Source organism: Phaethon aethereus (assembly GCF_964289735.1).
Source record: "Phaethon aethereus genome assembly, chromosome: 2".
In the NCBI taxonomy this organism is placed as follows: Eukaryota; Metazoa; Chordata; class Aves; order Phaethontiformes; family Phaethontidae; genus Phaethon; species Phaethon aethereus.
Genome location: NC_138582.1, coordinates 53,475,185 through 53,496,259, shown reverse-complemented (window position 1 = coordinate 53,496,259; position 21,075 = coordinate 53,475,185). Strand labels below are relative to the sequence as shown.

The following is a 21,075-nucleotide window of genomic DNA, read 5'->3' as shown; positions in this document are numbered from 1 at the left end:
ACAAGGATGGTCCTGCTGTTTGTGATATAGCTACTGCATTTGGTAGTTTTGGTTTAACTATAGCCGTGTTACTTTATGTAGAATAAACCACTTAAATCAATATAATATCACCACTTAGGTGCAAGGTAACAGATCGTTTCTGGTGCATGACATGAAATTAGATTTTTGCAGTCTTCTGTATTTTGTTACCACGGCTTAATATTTTAGGAAAAAAATCTAAGAATACTTTATAAAAGTGAAATCAATGACATTTTAGAAGAATTGTATTATCTGATCCTTTATCAGGTCAGAATTTCATTATCCATGTATGGAAACAGCAAGGAAATTTCTGCAAAAATCTTTTCTGGGGTCTCAGATAAATGTTTCCATGACTCAGAAATTATTTATTGCATATTTATGATGCATAGTATGTATGGCAGCTTCTTCATTTGATATTTTCTTGTAGTGGTATGTTTTTTTGTGGTGGCATGTAGGAACTATCTCTTGGTTTGCATGGAAGTAAGGTACAGAAAAATACATTTATAGCAGGCTAATTTGTCGTACAAGGCCACATGTGCCAGCAAATTTAAAGACAACTCCAACAGCTACCTTAAATTTGCGAAGTAACTGGATGAAGATACTGTTTCACTGTTCGCTTTGATTTGTTTCTTAAGATACTGTTAGTAGATGATAGCATTTTCCAGTTATGGTGCTTTCTTTGGAAATGTGCTAGAAAAGAGGAATTACAGAATCACACAATAGGATTCATCAAGACTTCAGAGCATCAGTGTATCAATGTTTGTCATTAAGTGTTCAAAGTCGGTCATGGTAAAAAGTGTAACTGCAGAAATGCTTGTTGTCTCAAGCCAGGCAGCTTTTTTCTATAGTTCTCCATCATGTTAATAACTTATTTTGTCTAAGATCTTGTGGTTCATTTCAATGCAAGCTGAAATATATCCATATTCCCTCCTCTTCCCTTAGATCAAAACCTTACATCCTTCTCTTTATAGTTAGGAAATGATCTTTTGGCCCACGTTTTCTCTTGAGAGTCATAAGGAAAAGTGCTACTGTAGAAAGATGACCAAGCAGGCTCAGTTGGATTTCCTTGTGTTTTTTTTACTGCCTCTTCCATTTCTCGCTCCCACCACCATACGACAGGTCACAACGCCCTTATTAAGTACTAAACAAACTGTATTTAAGTTAAAAGAACTGAAATTAATGCTTTTTTGTTGTTCTTCCCTTGCTATGTCTAGACAGCAAGACAGAGTTTTTGGAGGGAGAAGACATAGTTATTTGTTACACTAATTTTTATATATCAACTCTGCAACATGCTGACAGTGTGAGGGAAAATAAACTTCGTAACTCATGTTGTGTTTTACATTACTTGTTTTACATGGTTTACATTGCTTTTTACACTCCTCTCTGAAGACCTTCGTGAGGTGGATAAGAGGTGTCATCCAATGGTCTGGAGAGGGATTGTTTTTAATATAGTGCAGTTCATTACCATTTAAAATTGTCCAAAAGCTTTTGTTTTGTTCTTAAGACAGTATTCTTGGGGTATACAGGGAGAAAGACACTAGTCCGTCCATTTTGGCGTTCTTTCATTCAAGTAGTACATGCGTCAGAGGACAAGCTAGAAACTCTACAGTCCCTAGTTTCTTCCAGGGAAAAGGTCTTCCTAGTGTAGTAGTTAAATGTTGACTTCAAATGTGAAGAGCTAGTGTTGTATGCTGTTCTTAGGCTCGATGGAGCAAGTGTGAATTTTTTGTTAGATGAGTCTGAAACCTGGGTTCTAGTATTACTTTTTTACGCTGTGATGTTATTGAGATGGCTGTATTTTCTAAATTGTTGCTTTCCTGAAACATATGATTGTCCTGCTTGCTGAAATGAAAGCTCTTCATCTTGCTGGGATTTATTTGACCACCTAATTTGGTGTCCAGGGAGCAAAAGCAACAAGCAGTGGAATTAGAAGAAGGAGTCATACCAGATTCTCCAGTTTTGACTGCTTCATTTTCTGTGGTTAATCGTATGAGAAGAAAAAAAGAGAATAGGCATGTCCGATACACAGAACATGCACACCCTGATTTGGAACTTGCAGAAAGCAACAGTGGTAAGAGTATTGTATTTTACTTTTTTTAATTAATTTTAAAATATATTTTTAAGGGCTAAAGAAAAAGATTATGTATAGATTTGATTGCAAAGGGTGAAAACTTAAAAAAAAGTCTTGTGCATTTTTTTGTTTGGCTTTTTTCCATTTGTGCTGTAATATGTGAGTCAGGGGAAAAATGTCTTTAGCAGTAACTATTATATTAGGGACATGCTCAAAGCTTATCTCAACCTCCTACTTTTCTTCATACACATGCCTATATAACAGTTTGCCAACAGGTATCTCTCCTGTAACTCCAAACTAAAAAAAACTGATAGGGTTTGGCTTCTCCATACAGCTATGTCACCACCTAGTGGAGAGTGAAATAAATGTTTTGCCATATTCAGCAATTATTCTGCAATTAAAGTAGTATTACTGAAACTAATAGATACCTAATTCTAGCAGCTACATGACCTTTCTTTTTCTGGTACTGATACACTGTTTGCATTGATTTTGTGTCTGAGTCCAGAAGTATTGTGCACACTTAATTTCTGAACTTCATTTGGTAATGTCATAGAAATGGCTCGAATGTATATTAACTGTAAGAAGTACTTTTGTGAAATAAGGGACTTTGGGCTTGTATTTTAATGATACACAGGAAATATGATAAACAATCCAGGTGCTCTTAATGTGTTAATTTGTCTTGTTGAATAAAAAGAAGTATTTTAAATACTATATGGTTACATCTAAAAATAAGTCTTGGCTAAAAGCTTCTTTCCGAGAATAAAAATAGCACAACTGTGGGGTGAAGAGAGTGGGCTGGTTATTCACACCCTTTATTTTGTGTATGTAATTTTAGTGCCGTGAATAGTTTCTAAACATGCCCACTTCTCTCCATTTTCTGAACAAAAATTTGAGCTACTAAATTAAACCAAAGTTAAATATGTAGGAAATGGTGTAAATAAATACCTGTCACAGTTACCAGCTATGAAAAGGTATTGTTCTCCAGATAGAAAGGACTACATAGCACAAGTTGGTCATGATAAAAATCTCAGGTTTTTCACTTCAGCTGATGCAGAAAATTATTCCATTAGATGGTTTCCTCTTTAACAGTTTTGTTGCCGTTTGAAAAGGTCAAATACAGATTGAATACGTACTTTTTATGTGGTTACTGTAGAAGGTGATGTAATTATATGTCGGTATTGTTTTATGGCTAACTGACTAGGCTCATATTTGTGAAAGAAATGATTAATAGGAAATATTTGTGGCTAATTTGTGATAGTGATACCTCAGAATAAAAATAATCAGATGAGCTTAGATTACTGGATCTACTGACATATTAAAATTCACATTCAAGTGCATTTAAGATCAGGATCACTGTCTGTATCTACACAAAATTATCACAAGAGTGATAATTTTCACTGTGTGAAGATGTTTCTACATCTTCTCCTAGAGTTTGGAAAACTTCCGTTGTATTCCACGCAACTTAACAGTCACCACAGAGAAGAGATACTAGTGGCAAACACCTGTGATCCACAACTGTCCCCTGTACCAAGTAAGTGTATTAATAGATTTGGTTCTAATTCCATTCAAAATAAGGCAAAAATGTTGTAAAACTGAGGGTTCATCAACAACTGAGGGTTCATGTATTTAAGTACAGGAGCCAGAAAAAGGATATTATGTTTAATCACAGAATTGCTGCTGAAATGCCTGTCAGTAGATACATGATCTAGTGGCATAGCATCAGGGCTTAGAGTCAAGAAATAAAAAGAAGCTCAGTGCAGCTCTTAACTGCAGATACTTTATATTTTAGGCAACTTATCCAATTGCCTTACATCTGATTTTCCAGCTGTACAGGGGATAAAATATTCTGAGGATTGCACTTCTGTCTGACATAAATATATAATGTTTAGAAGCTTCTGTTAATTATTCCCTTTTTTGCAATTGTGAATTGGTACAAGTCTTTAAGTCTGAAGTCCTTCTCCATAAACAGTTCTTTGACAGGAACTTTCTGTGTCCCTGATTTTTTTTGTGTGAAGTATTTAACTATAAATGACTGCAAGAATCAGCATTTTTTAATTGTTTGTGCAGGTCAGGGTTGTGGTGGTTGTAGCTCTTGTACTTTCCCATCATATTACCTTGCCCCAGTTTAATAAACTGGGTAATGTTAAACCCATTACATGAGGGAAACTCATCTCTCTGTTTTCCTAATAAAAACACAAGAAGAATAATTATAAATGTCACCTAGGAAATATGCAACACAAGCATTTCACTATAAATATACATTAACACTGTTCTACATGATTTTCTGAGACTATTCAGGCCCTTGACTCGGAGTTTGAAAAGCAACTTTTACATTGACTTGTGTTTGTATTTTAATTTTGGGGAGCTGTATTGAAATTGGAAGCATATTTCTCTGTGATGATACAGCAGCTTGCTCTCATCGGAAATTCTTCTTTTGTCCCCCTTCTCCATTTAACACTTCCAAATATGATTTTTATTTGACACAGGTTAAACTCTTTCCATAATTACTGATTTGAATTTGTGATTTTTTTAGTTCTGTTTGTACTGTCTATGTGAGTGAAGTAAGATATTACAATGTATGTGTAACTTATTGTGAACTTCTTTCTGCTCCTAAAGATAAACCAAGGATGGGAGGCTATCCAGTTCCAAAGCCGTCTTTTAACTTGGCTGCAGTTGTGGCAGAAACGATTGGACTTGCTGTTCAAGAGGAATCTGTAAGTAGTATTCCCAGATTTCTTATATAATCAGCTTTTTGTGCCAGTTGTTTTCAGAAACAGTATTTTTCTCTTTTGCATTAAAAATCTGCGAAAGTATTCCGAGTTACAATAAACTCGTTTTGATTTGTTTTCACTTACTCATTACAGAATTGCTCTAGCAAGAAGAGATGTAACTGTGCTGACCTGTCTGGGGGGTGGGGAGGAGGGTAGGGGCACAGTTCCTGCTGTGTATACAACTTTCAAGTTTGACTAAGATAGTGGACTAAACCCTTGGGTCTGCCAAACTGCCTTTGTGCAGTAATCAAGTCTAAGACTTAATTGTTTGGTGATGAGACACTTTGGTGACTCAGGTGAGATTATTTAATGTCTTTGCTTGGTAACTATGGTGAAAAGGATAGTATGCAGGCTATTCTTTTTGTGTGTACATTTGAATGATGAAATTTTTCCATTTTCATAATATTTCTTTGAAGTTGTTGGTCAAAATTTCATCTCTCTTGTCACTTCTATTATTTTTCAGAGATTTGAATGGGTCTTCACAGTATGTATGTGCAAACCTAGCAAATTTCTAATTTTTAATTATAATAGCTTGTCACACTTACTTTCTTTGTTTTTCTTCACCACTTGCAAGGAGTCCCAGAGTGTACTGAGTCCTCCCTGCACTAATACTCTTGTGAGCCAGGCCCCAGAGAGCATGCAGTCTGAAGACTCGAGAAAACATCCAGCTTCTGAATCAAGAAATGATGACAACAATTTAGGGTGTGTTTCCACTTGGTTATAATAATACTGTTTTAAACAGACTTATATGAAGTTCTGGGTTTAGTAGAACTTAAAACTTACAGCAGTTTGCTTTAAAGGTACAGACATGGAAATAAATATTTTCATGTTATATGGGCTTCTTTCAGGTAAATAACATTAGAAGCAAAGGAACTGATAGGATGCAACACTGTGGACTTTTACATTCTCAGACTTCTGATTTGGGCTTTCTATGTACACAGTCCCTCCCTCACTGACTTCTTGTTATTGCGAGGTATCTTCTGAGGCCTATAAACATGGGGGTGGGGGGCCTGGAACTGGGGTAGGAAAACGATTGTAAAACTTGTCTGTTGACTAGGTGTCATACAGATTGACTGCACTTCCCACTCTCCTCAGAATGATGTGATCTAAACAGAAATGTTTTTTTAGCTCCTATTTGTTACCCTAGATATATGTTTTATTGATGACAAGTGAAAAACAGAGTACCTGAAAGAAGCTTGCACATTTTCCCTTCACTTGCAGAAGCTTTGAGAATCTGTTATTGTAGTTATAAGATCTATACAAGAACCTAGATAGAATGCTATCACAACCATGCTCACTTTCTTCCATTTCACTGCATTGAAAGGTAGGGAGTCCTTTGGTAGGAGAGATACCTAGGTAGGCGTACTTCTGTCCTTGGTTCTCAGTTGAATGTAGAACAGAATTTCATACCATACTAAAATGAAGGACAAGGCCTGTGTTTTGTTTGCCTTTCATAGCTCTAGGTGCAACTGTGTTAACACCTAGGCCAAAAAGTTCCCCTTTTCCTTCTGTTTTCAGTTAATACTAGCCACCCTGACAGCTTTCAAGCAGATCACTGATAGGAAACATATAATTTTTATATATCCCTTTCTGGCCTCCCAGCCCCCTGTGTACACCGGAAAAATCTTTCATCTCTCCATTGTATTCAGTCTTTCAGATCCATCTCAGAACACTCCACCACATGTTGACTGGGATTCTCAGGTAGCTTCTCCTGTTTTTGGAGCTTCTAGCAGCGTGAAGAACAACTCGAGTACAAGTCATGCCCCTTGTATTTTAGATTCAGGATTGAAGCCTAATCTCAAAACCAACCTCTTCAACAATCCTTCCATTTCCAGATCTCATAAAAGTAGATCAAAATCTGAAGATGTTGCTTTTGTTGCACCACTGAATCTTGGAACTGAACTCAACTCAGTTATAAGCCAAGCCTCTATCAATAGGCAAATGGTTGTGAAAAAAAATACTAATGAGGCTGTAACCTGTGTTGGAAACACTTGTGCAGCTAAAAATGAAATGATCAAGAGCGATTTCCTTCTCATACACCAGAGGCAGCTAGAAAGTAGGTGTGCTAAGAGAAAGAAAGCTGAAGATGAGCACACGATGAGCTGTGAAAAAACATCCTTCAACAAAGAGAACTCCATGCCCTTTCAATCAGATGTTCAGCATATTAATGGGGAACATACAGTTGATAAGCCCTTGGATCTGTCTGATCGCTACTCTGGAGTTCGTTGTCAAGACAAAAAACAAGGAAGTGAGGATACCTGTAAAAATAGACTGAAACAGGTGACTCTGCATGACATTTTTTCACAGCTAGGGAAGCCCATTCCTGAAGGTTCATCATCTATTCAAAATGCCAACAATGCGAGTTGTTCGTTTGGCAGAGATTTACAAGAGGAAGCCTATGTACAAGAGGCAACGTTGGGAAAAGCATTCCCAGATAAGAAAATCCAGATTCAAATGAAAGAAGAAGTTTCTCCCTTCAAAATTCCACCACTGCCAAGTTCTGCAGAGACAGAGCAACTTTTTGATGATGTGAAGGTATGCTTTTCTGACCTTTTTTTTTTTCTTCTCCTTTGAAATACTATATTTAAGTTTTGGGAAATAGTAAAATTGCAATATGTTGTTAGGTTGCCAGTGGCCATGTACCAAATAGAAAGAAAACAAGGACAGGACATGGAGAGTCTGAACCAGCATCTGTACTTCAACCAAATCCTTGTAGAGTATCAAAAACTAAAGCACTGAAAAATGAGCAAGGTAACTTGATGAAAATGTTCCTTTTATTGCCCCCTGCCCCTCCAGCCTGTGTTATGGTTAAATAGAATTTTTCATATCTTCTTTTCTCCCACTTTAATCACTTTCTCTGTTCTGCTTCTAACTTAGTCTCATCCTATTCAGGACTTCTCAAGATCACCTCCACATTTTCAATCTGTATCTTCCTGGCATTCTTTTGCCACTATATAATAAATGTATTATTGGCGTTCAGCTGTAAACTCAGCAGGCTAGGAATCTTGTTCTTTCTCATTTGTTTAGCATTGTTATTTACTGCAGCATGTGAATAACAGATGCTGAAATAAAATCTCAGGACGTTTGAGCTTATCTATATCAAATGCTTGAAAACTATGCTTAAGCGTAAGGATAAGCCGTTTTGGTAGTATTTTTCATGATTCCTGATGATCTGTTAAAGAAATTTTTACATTTAAAATAATGATAATTATATATTATATTTATGTCATAAATATATATTTTATGTCATAAATATACATTTATATATTATAATTTATATATTGTCATTTAACATAAATGATAATAAAGAGGCGCTGCCAAATATTCTTCCTAGAAGTTGTATCTTCTTTCCTGTTAAGTGGTCCCAGTCTAAAAACGTATTTTTTGAACTGGGATTGTAGAATCACTGCTTCTGTACTCCTTAGCTGAGCTGTTACACTGCATACTTTATTTAAAAATACTTGCATAATGAATTTTTAAAAAAAGTTTGTCAGCAGTTGGTGTGGCCATGTAGTTTGGAATCTAAACCTCTACTTCACAGATAAATCAAGAGCCATCTCTGGAACAATGACCAGACACTTTTGTATTTGTTTATATTCTAAGACATGATTTTTGTATTCTTATCAATCTAATGTCTTCTATCCAGTATTAATACTACTCGATTTACAGACTACAGAAGTTTCACCTGCAAGAGTATTTTATGTATTACATACTTCATACCAACACAAAGGAGTGGTGTGTTTCCTGAATATGACAAAAAACTTAAAAGATCTATTTCTAATTCTTCAGACAAACTATGATTTACACTGAATGAGCACGTTTATTGTTTGTGAATAATCAATCCCTAAACCCAAAGATGAATTGATAAGAGGAAAGCTGACTCATAATTTAGATACTATAGGATGCTATTGGCAGAACTGAATTCTGATTATTTGCCTTTTATCTCATGTTCTCTGCATCCAGACCTGAAAGATAAACCTTTAGAAAACCTCCAGTGGAGCATAGATCCAGCAGCTGACCTTTCACAGTACAAAATGGACATTACTGTGATTGATACAAAGGTAAGCTTGTGTAACATGTATGTGTGTTCTGTGATACTGAAAAAAGCCTATGAAAGTAGTATCATGAACTTTATTCTGGGCAGACCAAAACCACTTTTTAACAAGAATCTGAATTAATCTCATTTGATATTTGTGTGCACTCCTGAAATGTTTGTTTAGGCATCGTACACTACAGTTATACTAAAACATTTCCACTGTCTAGTTGTATTTGATAAACTCAGCCATGTGGCTACTCAATATGAAACTGATGTACTTGGGGGTGCTTTTGGGTTTCTTTTAAGACAAAAAAATAATGTTCTAAATCTCATAATTTCTCCTGTGAAAATGTTCAGAAAATGTGCAGATAATGGCCATTATCTTTCTTTGAGTTAGGTGCAGGTTGGTTATTAGGATCTCTGAGAATTTTCGTGAAGTCTATTTGGTTTGTCTCACTTAAGGGCTATCTTATAATGTATTAATTTGACCATTTTTTAAATTTCTGTATGTTTCATTGTTACTTTTTGTCTTTGGAGAATTTAACATGAAAACATTAAAAGCATTTCTTCCCCATCAAGTAATGTAATCCACCAGATAAATGCTTCACATTCGAATTTTAAAATATGTTATTCTCTTACCTAGATTTTACGTCTTTATCATACAGACATTACTGCAGAAAAAACATCACAGAAAGTGTCCAAGAAGATGCCAGTAACTTTTGTGAAAGCTTTTCATATATACAGCGATGGCACTGACCACACCAGTTGCTTCTGAGTGCAATTGTCATGTTTGCTTTTTTTATTTAGGATGGTTCTCAGTCAAGAGTTGGAGGGGAAGTTGTTGATATGGATTATACCTATGTTAGTGAAAGTGTGCTATTAAAAATGAAAAATCAAGAGCAAAACCATGAAAACAGTTCAAGTAAGAGGCACTTTTTTTTCCTTTGGTGTGCTTTTTTATGGAGGAGGAAAGGGTAAAGGGCATTTTTTCCCCTGTATGAATAGATAGTAGAAAATGATTTGCAGTAAAACAGCACTGATGTATTTTTGTCGGTTACAAAGATCAGTCTGTTTCCTCGTAGAATCGGTGATTGTTGCTGAGATTTTTTAACTTAGATTAAGAAAATGATAGGATTTGTGTTGCGATAGAGCCAGTAGCTATGCTTTTACAGTGCTTGGAGTTAAATACTTCACCATATAATAGTTCTGATCTCACTGCAACAATCACTCATACAACAAACAGCTTTGAAAGTTTTCTATGTATATCAGCCTTTCTACGGGAAGACTAATTTCATTTTTAATGGCATATAAATAGAACTGGTATACTTAAAGCAAATCCAAATGTGTTTATATCATGTTTAATTTATGGTATGTGGTGAATCATGGCTGCAGGCCAGTGACTTTTCATGGTGTGTTCTGGTTTTTTAAGCTGTTGCAACTTGATCACACTTCCGTAGTTTATCTCTTGCCCACAGAAAGTATTTCCTTCTGCTTGGATAACTCTATAATTACAAGAACAAAATTTTCATGTATCCAGTATTAAGGTTAAAGGTTTATCAATCAAATTTTAGAGATTGAATCAAGGTATCTTTATGAAAAATAGATGAGCATTGTCCACATTTAAAAGATTGACAGAGAAGTTGCAGAAAGAATAAACGTATCACTGGTGTTAAGAAGTACTGGAACAGGAAGTAAATGTTAGATCTTTTTTGATGCCCATTCAGTCAAAATATGCTTTCTTGACTTAAATTGTTGAGAGACTGATTTGGATGTTCATTATGCTTTTTATAATAGGAGGAGAAAAAAAAATGAACGATACCTTAACAGAAATGTTTGATCGGACAACCCATGAAGAATATGAATCCTGCCTACCAGAACATAGTCCTTCTGCATGTGATGAAAAAGAAATTCTTCATGATGAAGAGCAGGATAAGGGAATAACAGCAGCAAGCAAGAAACTAAAGAGTGGGATATAATTTGTTTTGTCTTTATTAGCCTGGTTAAACTGCAAAAGTTGATTTGAAATCAAGCTTGGTTCTCTAGGAACTAATATGCCAAATAAACCATGAGTTTGTTCTTCATAAATTCATGGGAAAATTTATTCATTGTAAGGACATAACATAAACCAATATGAAAACTATTTTGGTAGCTCATTTGTATAGCCACCACATAAATATGGGTTGTGTAATGGAAGTTGGCACAGAAGTTGTACAGCAAAGTGACTCTTACAGAAAACACCAGGTTTTGGCTGCAGATTACTTGCTTCCTTTCTTCTCCCTATCCTCGGTTCTATCAAAGGTTTCGCAGAATTTTGTATTTTAAGCAACCTTTCCTTTACTCTTCTGCTTATCTTTTTTACTTGTTTCACTGCTGTTTTCCTTCTACTTCAGTAATGTTTTTTGATCACTGGTTTGATCAATTCTATATTATTTTTATTATCTGTTTGAATCTGTTGTCTCAGACTGAATGTACATGGCATTTTTTATTTCTTAATAGCTGGCTAACAATTTTACAGACGTTTCTCTAGGCAGTCTGTTAACTATATGACATGTAGTTTTCTGTTTTGCATATATATTTACAGAACATGAGGATAAACAAGATAAAGCCAAGCAGAAAGCTTTTGTGGAGCCGTATTTCAAAAGTGATGAAAGGTAATTTAGATTGTTCTGTAGAGGCATTTTAAGGCTCTTTATATTCTCCCTATAGGGAACTTGTTCTTTCATAAAATAAACATGTTTGTGTGTAACGTACTAGCAGCTGAAGACGCACAAGTAAAAGATCTAATGAATTAGATAAAAGCCTTAGATAAAAGCTGGAGTGTGGGGGGGAAATAAACACAGTGAAATGCCTATCTATCACATTTGCAGAAGAGAAAGGATTTCCTCTTCTGCTTTTTACAAATTTACTGAATGCAGTATTTTGTAATCCATGTTGTTTCTTACAGGCATGAGGTCATGCATGAGTTTATGAGAAAAGAGCCTGTGGGTTGCTTGTACAAATAAAAACTTTTCCTTCTCTGACGTTTTTGCCCCTTCCTCTAGGCAATAAATGAGTAATGTTTAACAACTGTACCTCTTAGTGCTTCCTCTATTGCCTTTCTGTATAATCATCATTGGTAGTCTGAATCTTCATTTCATAATGATACCAACCCCTTCAGTTAAGTAGTTGTTAGCTTATTTTTTACCTTAGCAGATGTCTTCTTTGTAGAGGAATGTGTTTTGTGAGCAGACAAGTTGAAAAGAAGCTGTTAGTTCTGTTCTTGGACTCCAAAATATATTCTTTTTGCAGAAATCAGTGCAACAACAACTGTGTCGTGGACAAAATAAATGTTCTACAGAAGGTCTATATTTGAGTAATTTGATCTAGTAATTACTTCCACACTATGAAAAGCCGTAATGAGGAGGTGCACATCTCTGGTTATGTAAAAGATCATATTACATTTTTAAAAATGCTGGAACTCTTTTACTTACAAAAATAGTCCTATTCACCTATGAAATGCTGTATGATTGGGTTTTTCAGGCATTTTCTGATATTTTTTCTTTTCTTGAGACTCTCCTTCATTGTGTTCTAAAAATTGAAAATCTCCAGACATGTAGGAGAAATAGATACGTTATTGTGAGAAAACATTTTTGTTTTTCAGAAAGAATACTGTGTTAGATTTTCCTCATATTGAGGTTATTCGAAAAAAAGAAGAAAGAAGAAAATTACCTGGCCATACTTGTAAGGAATGTGAAATAGTAAGTAGTGCTTTAAAATTTGGTCAGTCTTCCATTCTCCTAACTCTGCTAGTGCTAAAATGCTGTTGAAATTATGAATCTGGTTGCATCATCATCAGTAACTACAGTAGTAGAGAAATAAGTGTTTGCCAAAGCTGTTTTACCAAGCTTTGGATTGGTTGGTTTGTTTTTAACTGTAGTGACTGCATATAACTTAGAAAGTCTTCTTTTTTGTGTGTGTATCTGTATGATAGAAATTTCTTACATCATGGTTCCAGTAAGATTTTTGTTAATAAAAAATACATTAACTAGTCAAAGAACGATCACACGTTTCTAAACTTCAGCTCAAAAGCTCTACTGAAATTTACAAGTACTGGAATAAGTAAGTTCCATGTCCTGTTGTACCTTTATTAAATAAATCTTGATTAGGGTTTGTTTGTTTTTTTCTTGTTTTCCAGAGTGCATGCGTTTTCAGATAATTGCACCAGCAATAGGTGCCAATATGCATATATGTACAAATGCATGCAAAAATGTTTGCAACTTAAACGGTGTGAAGTTTTAGGTTTCACATTATACCTTTTTTCCTTCCTTTCAAATTACTAAACTGCTTTCAGATACTTGGTACAGAGATAAAATATTGAAGTAATTACATGTGTAATAAGGACGTATTTCATTTGGTCATTAATAGACTTTCAGGCTGGAGTTAATTAGGTGATGATCTAATACATTATGACTCGCCAGAAGTGTGAATTAATCACTGAATAATGATGGATTATCTGGAATCTTTTCACTTAATTTCCACACCTATATAGAACCAAAGTTTTTCATAGATACTCCTGCTATTCACTTTATAGTCAAGTCACATTTACTTAGCTGAAGAAATTTATTAGAGTTTATTTTTGACAAAAAATACATTCCTGAAATGTAGCTTCAGTAAAAGTCATTAAATACAAATAATTAAGTTTTACAGTCAACTATAAATAAAATTTCAAAAAAAACCTTTAATTTAAAGAGTTTGAAAGAAAACAAGATGTTGGAAAAAAACCAAAACATAAAACCCCAAAACTTCAGTCTATTTCTTGGCCCAAGAGCCATGCGTGAAGTGTTTTAATTTCCTGTCTCTGTAAGCTACAGATCTCCTCTCAGCAAATCCATTTCTTGTTACTTTCTGGCAAGTCAGAGTGGTAACTATGGTGTTTGGGAACATTTACAGCTCAAATTTTACAGTATTAGGTTTCTACGTTAAACTTCAGAAAAGTATGGGTTTGTTGTTGGTTTTGTTTGGGTTTTTTTAAGTCTATGTCATTCAAGATGAATGTCTTGGAATGCGTGGAATGCTTGGCTGTGTTATTGCACCATAATAAAACTAGCTTTGAACTGAATGCCTATGGAAGAAGGGAGTAGTAGACAAAGCATACATGATGCTTTAAAAAAGTCTTGGCTTACTTTTTAGTCATATGGGTTTGAAAAGTCTCCAAAGTCTGAGGAAATAGTTAGGGAGTGGGTAGAAATCAGTAAATTGTTTCTGACCATGTTCTGCAAGCAGTATGAGTGGGAAGAGTTACCTGTCATTCCGAGAAGATGCAAGAGATTTAACTTCTGCCCATACTGTAGCAGACTGAATCAAAGTCCGTCATAAGTCCTTATCTTAAAACTTTGTGGGAGCATCTCATTCACTTTACAGTGTAGAACCCTTGATAAGAGGTCTTGTTTTGGTTTGTTATGACTTTGCGATGTGATCGGAGAAAGACTGTATGCAGGTGTTACTGGTAGCTTGTAAAAGTAATGTTTATTAGTGTGGTTATTAAGTCTAGTTACACTTTAGATAAGTAGGAGAATCAGACAGATGTTTTTACATACATTTACATTACAGGAATTACTCTGTAAGTGACTTTGTGCTAAACTAACGAGAGGAACACTTTAAGGGTTTGTTCTCTTTTTGAGACTGCAAGTTGTAGAGTTCTGTAAACAATTCTTTTACCATGAAGACACTGCAGGATGAGATTTTTGCCTATCTTTCCACATATGGAAAAGCCTAGCTCAGATGTTTTGTGTGGATTGAAAATGCTGTGGATAGTGAGATCTAGAAAACAGCTGAAAGTTCTTTTTGCTGTTCAGCAGATATATATGTAACTTTCTCATTCTTTGTCAACCCTCATAGATTTCTAAACAAGCCAAAATATGAAAAAGTTACTTTCTAATTTGTTTTTAATACATATTTAGCTTGATTATTAATTGGTCTTTTTAATTTCTGTTCCTACAAAACTGTACTGTCTTTTTCATTGTTTGATCCATAAGTATTCCTCACTAATCATAAAGATTTTAATTAAAAAGTGCAGCACACTGCAAACTTTTAGTAGGCCAATTTCTAAAATTCCAGGCTATTTAAAGGACAAACGTAAGGTGCACTGCTAATTTGGAGGAGGTTTTTTATGCCAATTTTATACTTTGTCTGCCATCTAGTAGGAAAAAAGGAATTTATTAGTTTACTTTATGTTTCCAAGTAAGTAGGTTTTCTGAAATCCTACTAGTAGATGGGGACAAGAAGTACTCTCTGTTGACAGAGGTATTCTGTTCCTTTCTTTTTTTCCCCAGTCTAGATCACTTTTCAGATGATTGAATGAGGTTTTAAACTTTAGTTTGCCTTTTTGAATTGTAACACTATCAGTTCAGTAGAACTGTTTACCACTTTTATGAGGGTCATGTTTCATGTGCAGTCCAGACTGCGACTGTTGGCTTGCCTCTTGATTCAGACAGTGCATTTGCTTTTAAAACGTTTTGGCACTTTATGACATCTAAGTGCCAGATTACTATTTTTAGGAGATGCTAAATAGAATCACAAACTAGAACAGTAGAAAATTGCATGGAAATAAACCCTATCTTTCTATGATGCTACTTATGGGAACACTCAGTAAAAAATTTTGTGGCAGCCCCCAGTACTGCTGACAAGGATGAAAGAGTAGCTAGCCCATTTACTACATACTCTAGAGAATGCCACGCTGACAGATAGTTTTTGGAGTCCCAGTGTCAGTCGGCTAGCTAAACTGGATCTTTCTTTACTCCTAATTTGAGGGTAATAAAGTAGGAAGCATTTTTACTTATGTTTGTTGTTAATACTGTAAATTTAGACACTGGAAATAATTCTGCAGTGTGGTTTTTGTAGTGTAGTTGTTCACTTTTCTATTTTATTTGTAAATGTGAGCTGAAACTTAGTTTATTAGAAAATTCTCATCTATTTCAATACCTGTGCTACTTAGCTTTGTAAAATCAGTCAGTAAAACTGTTGACGTAAGTAATTGTACCTATGGTATGTTAAAAGATATAAGGCTAACAAATCTGCCACTATAAGGTTTTACTTAATCTGTAAATTCAGTAAGATTTTAGTATAATGGCCAGGTGTTTGTGATTTGGATAACAAAACTCTACTCTTAGCTATCCTCACCATTATTTTTAGATAACTCAATGTCATTGTGTAAAGCAGTTGCTCTATATGTACAACTTTGTTAACTTGGATTTCCTGCCCCTGCCCACCCCCTCCCCAACATTCAGTATTATGCAGACATTCCAGAAGAAGAGAGAGAAAAGAAACTAGCTTCCTGTTCAAGACACAGATTTCGCTACATTCCTCCAAATACTCCTGAAAATTTCTGGGAGGTTGGATTTCCTTCTACCCAAACTTGTGTGGAAAGAGGTTTGTGCAAAAAAGGCTTACAAAACACTATTTAAAGCTGATTTTTTTTTTTTTCCTCCCTGAAATTATCTCTAGTTCATAAAGCAGCCCTTTCTCATCCAGTCTTGTTGAGGTCTCTTTATTTATCAGCAGCCATTATTTTGAATAAATACTGTCTTTTTTTAGCAGCTCCTGTACTACTAAGAAGAAGGGAATGTAAGGAAACTTTTTTAGAGCCTAGATAGAGAAGGCAGGAGTAATTGGGATTTTCATAGAACTAAAACCCTACATGTCTTCAAACTAAAGCAAGAACTGGGTTAACATTTTCAGAGGCAAAGGCTGAGAGATTGTACTTACTGAGGAAAGAGAGGCAGCACTGTTGATGTCCCTTGTCTGTATCATTAGAGCTCCATAATACCACATGATAATGGAAATCAATGTTGAAGGTAGGGTGTGATTAAATAGTTTTTAATAAATATACCCTGTTTGTTAGTGACACTCAAAAGTTGTTTTTACTCTACACAGAAGATTGTTCTTCCCTAAATAATTCTTCTAAATCCTAGAGCTTGGTATAAGAATGAGTTTTTACTGATGATGTCAAAACATGTTGAGTTTGTAGTGTACTATATGTACATATCTTCAGAAGTGGTGAAACTGAGGTAAGGAGCCCTATATGAACTCTCTTTGAATTATTTACATCTTTATTTGTGCATATGTTACTAACTGTGAAGCATTAATCTTCACTTATTTTTATCTGTTCTCATAACAGTTTCAGGTCAGGCATAGGAAAATGTAGCCAGAGATGTGTGTGTGTTCTTGTGTGATAGCATTGCAGCATCATCCTTAATCTTTCAGAACAGGGAGCCCTGGTTTTTAGGGACTTGCATAACTTTCATAGTCCAAATCATGCTGTTTAATCAAGATACGCTCAGCTGAGTTCATTTAAATTTGAAGCTGTATTTCCAAGAAATATATGTATGTCAAACACAGTGTTCAGAACTTTAAGCCTCTCCCTCATTGTGGACAAATGTCAAATTTTCTTTTGAAGCCCTAGTCAAGTTCCCCCTTCTTAAATAGCCACTGCAAAGGGTTAAGCTAGTCACAGAATTTGCAGACTGTTAAGCTTCCTTGGGCTTGGTTAGGCTTCAGCAAAATGGTTCTCTTTTTTGCATCAATTTGTCTCTGGTATCACATAAGGCAAAGTGAATCCCTCAACCCAGCTATCAGTCCAGATTCACCTCAGGAACACTGCTGAATCACCACTGGCTTTGTGAGTAGTCTTTTTCCTCTCTTGTGTATCCAGTTAGACAGGGCTTGGCTGAGCCTAATCCATTTCTCCTTTACCTTAAGTAATGAGAGAGAGTTCTCGCCACTCTAGAACCACCGTTGGTTCTTGATGATTATCTTTCATGATTAGCAAATCATGGTCCTTCCTAGTCCAACCTGGTTGCCTCTTAACTGTTTCAGATGATGAGAAAGCTGGCCTAAGCTAGGCATGTCCATTTATAACTTCAAGTGATCAGGATATCCTGTTAGGGAGGAATGTGAAATAATGAAAGTAAAGTTATGTGTGTTTTTATATTGTATTTCTTACCTCAAATTTGTTCTTATTCTTTTAAGGATATATTAAAGAGGATCTTGCTCCATGTCAACGTCCAAAAAGACGGCAGCCTTATGCTGTAATGTTTTCTCCAAAAGGCAAAGAGCAGAAGACATAAAGGATGGGGAAGTAAGGCACACCAACTTGAAGACTATCTTTCCTGTCCTTAGATATTTATAGTTAATATAAATTTGAAATAAAAGAACTGTGTTTTCCACAATGATAAATAATTTCATTAAATATGTAAATTTTATAAAATTCATTTGCAAATCTGATGTACCAGGACACAAAACTATTTAATGTATGTTTGTTTCATATTGTGTTAATACATTTTGTATTAATTTTTGCACCTGTCAGACAATGAGTCTCCCTTTTTTTCTTTGAAGTCAATGCCTAAAATTCCAGTAAATCCTGTCTAAACTTTGTGTCAGTGAGTAAATGCTTTGAAGTCACAGAAATCAGCTGTTCTTGTAAGGTCTAAATGCCTGTCAATGGGAACAGAAATGCAGATTTTGTAGGGTGCTTTTATTTTGCACTGGGGTTTTTTTATATAGCCTTTATCTTTTGGCAGTAATGGTTATATCTACTTGTAATAAAGTTGTATTAAATATAAAAGGTATCTACTGTTAATAGTTGGGAGATACAAAAACCATGTACTCTGTCTTAAATTTTTGTTTAAATCTATAGCATCACAATTTCCTCAGCGTTTAAATTAGAATACCCAATTTTTTTTTCTTAATTTGGATCTGTTTGTGTATCTGTGTCTCATTGATACAGAGATAAGCATTGTTATTTCTAAATTTGAATGGCAGCTATGCATGGAGTTCTCCTAGGTGATGACCACTGCTATCCACTAGATATGAAGGATTCTCCAGAGGTGTTTTGAATTAATTTTTTGTAGCAGGCGATATAGTTTCATACTTGCATTTGGAGAGTAAAAGCGTGCAGTATCACAGAGGCAGGATAATGCTTTTACATAGGTAGGCAGGCCAAAGATCACTACAATATACTTAAAATAGCATTCTAGAATATAATAAAATGTTCAATCAGCATACAATCAGAGTTAAGTTCAATCAGTGAGAATTCTCTTTAAAAGGAGATCATAAAGCAAGCAACTATTTAAATGCTTTAAACCAAAATAAAAGAATAGAAAGTACAGATACTTTTATTTTTATGTATCTAAAAAAGTATCTGTGCTTTCTATTCTTGTATTTTTTATAGATGTGTGTGTGTGTGTGTGTGTATAAAAAGGTATGTATTTAAAAGCTTGGTGGATAGGACAATTTAATTCCAGGTGTAGTTATATAGGAGTGGTGGTAGGTTCTGCTGGTGGAGATGTTATGGCATATATCTAAACAGAAAAATAATTAAAAAAATTGATTAATTTAGCTTTAACACTAAGTAACACAAAATCCTCTTAGGCTGAAATCACAGGCCTTGCAGAAAAATAGAAGAAGGTGTGTCACTAGCTACAGTCCCCATCCTACCTGCTTAGCTGATTGGTTTGCTTTAGCATTTCGCAGGCATATATCCTAAGGAATAGCAAAGACATAAAGCCAAATAACAATGAAAATTTTTAGTTATTCCCATATATGCTAACACATGCTGACAATAAATGTTTACATACTGTAAAAGTTCATTTCTTGGAGCAGGAGTGTGATAGATGGCAATAAGGTCCTGAAGTGTGGAAATGGTAAATAAGAGGTCTTGCTCACTAAGGGGCATCAGGCAGCAGGTTTAATTACAAGCAGAAAGGAGCATCTTCCTAGATAACACAGTCGAACCTTGGATTATGCCACAGAACTGCTGCAGGATGTTATGGGTACAAAAGGATTGGGCAGGTTAAAAAGAATATAAGGTGGAAAGAAGTCATCAAGGATGCGTTAAAGGTACTACCACTGCCTCAGGCGTTTTTGAAGTCTAGCTTACGGAAAGCTGGGAGAGTATCGCAGGGTAAGTATCATCTATCTGAATTTCTGTAAAGCCTTTGACATGGTCCCCCACAACATCCTTCTCTCTGAATTGGAGAGATACGGATTTGATGGGTGGACCATTCAGTCAATGAGGAATTGGTTGAATGGTTGCATCCAGAGGGTGGTGGTGAACAGCTCGATGTCCAGATGGAGATCAGTGATGAGTGGTGTCCCTCAGAGGTCCATATTGGGACCAGTATTCTTTAATGTCTTCATCAATGACATAGACAGTGGGATCGAGTGCACCCTCAGCAAGTTTGCAGCTGACACCAAGCTGAGTGGTGCGGATGACACGCCTGAGGGACAGGATGCCATCCAGAGGGCTCTGGACAAGCTGGAAGAATGGGCCTGTGTGAACCTCCTGAGGTTCAACAAGGCCAAGTGCAGGGTCCTGCACCTGGGTCGGGACAACCCTCAGTATCAATACAGGCTGGGGACGAAGGGGTTGAGAGCAGCCCTGCTGAGAAGGACTTGGGGAGACTGGTGGATGAAAAGCTGGACATGGGACAGCAATGTGCACGTGCAGTCCTGAAGGCCAACCACATCCTGGGCTGCATCCAAAGCAGTGTGGCCAGCAGGTCAAGAGAGGGGATTCTGCCCCTCTGCTCCGCTCTGGTGAGACCCCCACGTGAAGTCCTGCGTCCAGCTCTGGAGCCCTCAGCACAGGGAAGACATGGAGCTGTTGGAGAGGCTCCAGAGGAGGGACACAAAAATCAGGGTTTGAGCAACTCTCCTGTGAGGACAGGCTGAGCGAGTTGGGGTTGTTCAGGCTGGAGAAGAGAAGACTCTGGGGACACCTTCATGCAGCCTTCCAGTACTTAAAGGGGGCTTCTAAGAAAGATGGGGACAGACTTTGTAGCAGGGCCTGTCGTGATAGGACAAGGGGTAATGGCTTTGAACTAAAAGAGTTCAAAGATAGACTAGATAGAAGGAATACATTTTTCCCAGTGAGGGTGGTGAAACCCTGGCACAGGTTGCTCAGAGAGGTGGTAGCTGCCCCATCCTTGGAAACCTTTGAGGTCAGGTTGAATGGGGCTCTGAGCAACCTGATCTAGTTGAAGACGTCCCTGCTGATTGCAGGGGGGTTGGACTGGATGGCCTTTAATGGTTCCTTCTAACCCAAACTGTTCTATGACAAGTATTTGTGTTTCAGTAAGTGTCCCTCAGTCTGACCATACTTCATGTTCATGTTCCATGCCACCAAAATTCCACAGTATATT

General features: G+C 36.1%; 1 protein-coding gene across 1 annotated transcript in view; it reads left to right on the top strand.

The window, feature by feature from the left end:
- RBBP8 (RB binding protein 8, endonuclease) overlaps nt 1-18,000 on the top strand; it is a gene marked incomplete at both ends in the record, with an annotated part of 33,693 nt that extends 15,693 nt beyond the window's left edge. The window contains 13 exons of the mRNA XM_081996332.1: nt 1,920-2,089; nt 3,519-3,620; nt 4,706-4,803; nt 5,435-5,562; nt 6,510-7,395; nt 7,485-7,611; nt 8,824-8,921; nt 9,704-9,818; nt 10,691-10,861; nt 11,478-11,547; nt 12,537-12,633; nt 16,162-16,303; nt 17,903-18,000. Of these exons, the coding sequence (XP_081852458.1) occupies nt 1,920-2,089; nt 3,519-3,620; nt 4,706-4,803; nt 5,435-5,562; nt 6,510-7,395; nt 7,485-7,611; nt 8,824-8,921; nt 9,704-9,818; nt 10,691-10,861; nt 11,478-11,547; nt 12,537-12,633; nt 16,162-16,303; nt 17,903-18,000 (2,302 nt within the window). The remainder of the gene's footprint in view (nt 1-1,919; nt 2,090-3,518; nt 3,621-4,705; nt 4,804-5,434; nt 5,563-6,509; nt 7,396-7,484; nt 7,612-8,823; nt 8,922-9,703; nt 9,819-10,690; nt 10,862-11,477; nt 11,548-12,536; nt 12,634-16,161; nt 16,304-17,902) is intronic.
- Nucleotides 18,001-21,075: the final 3,075 nt, after the last annotated feature.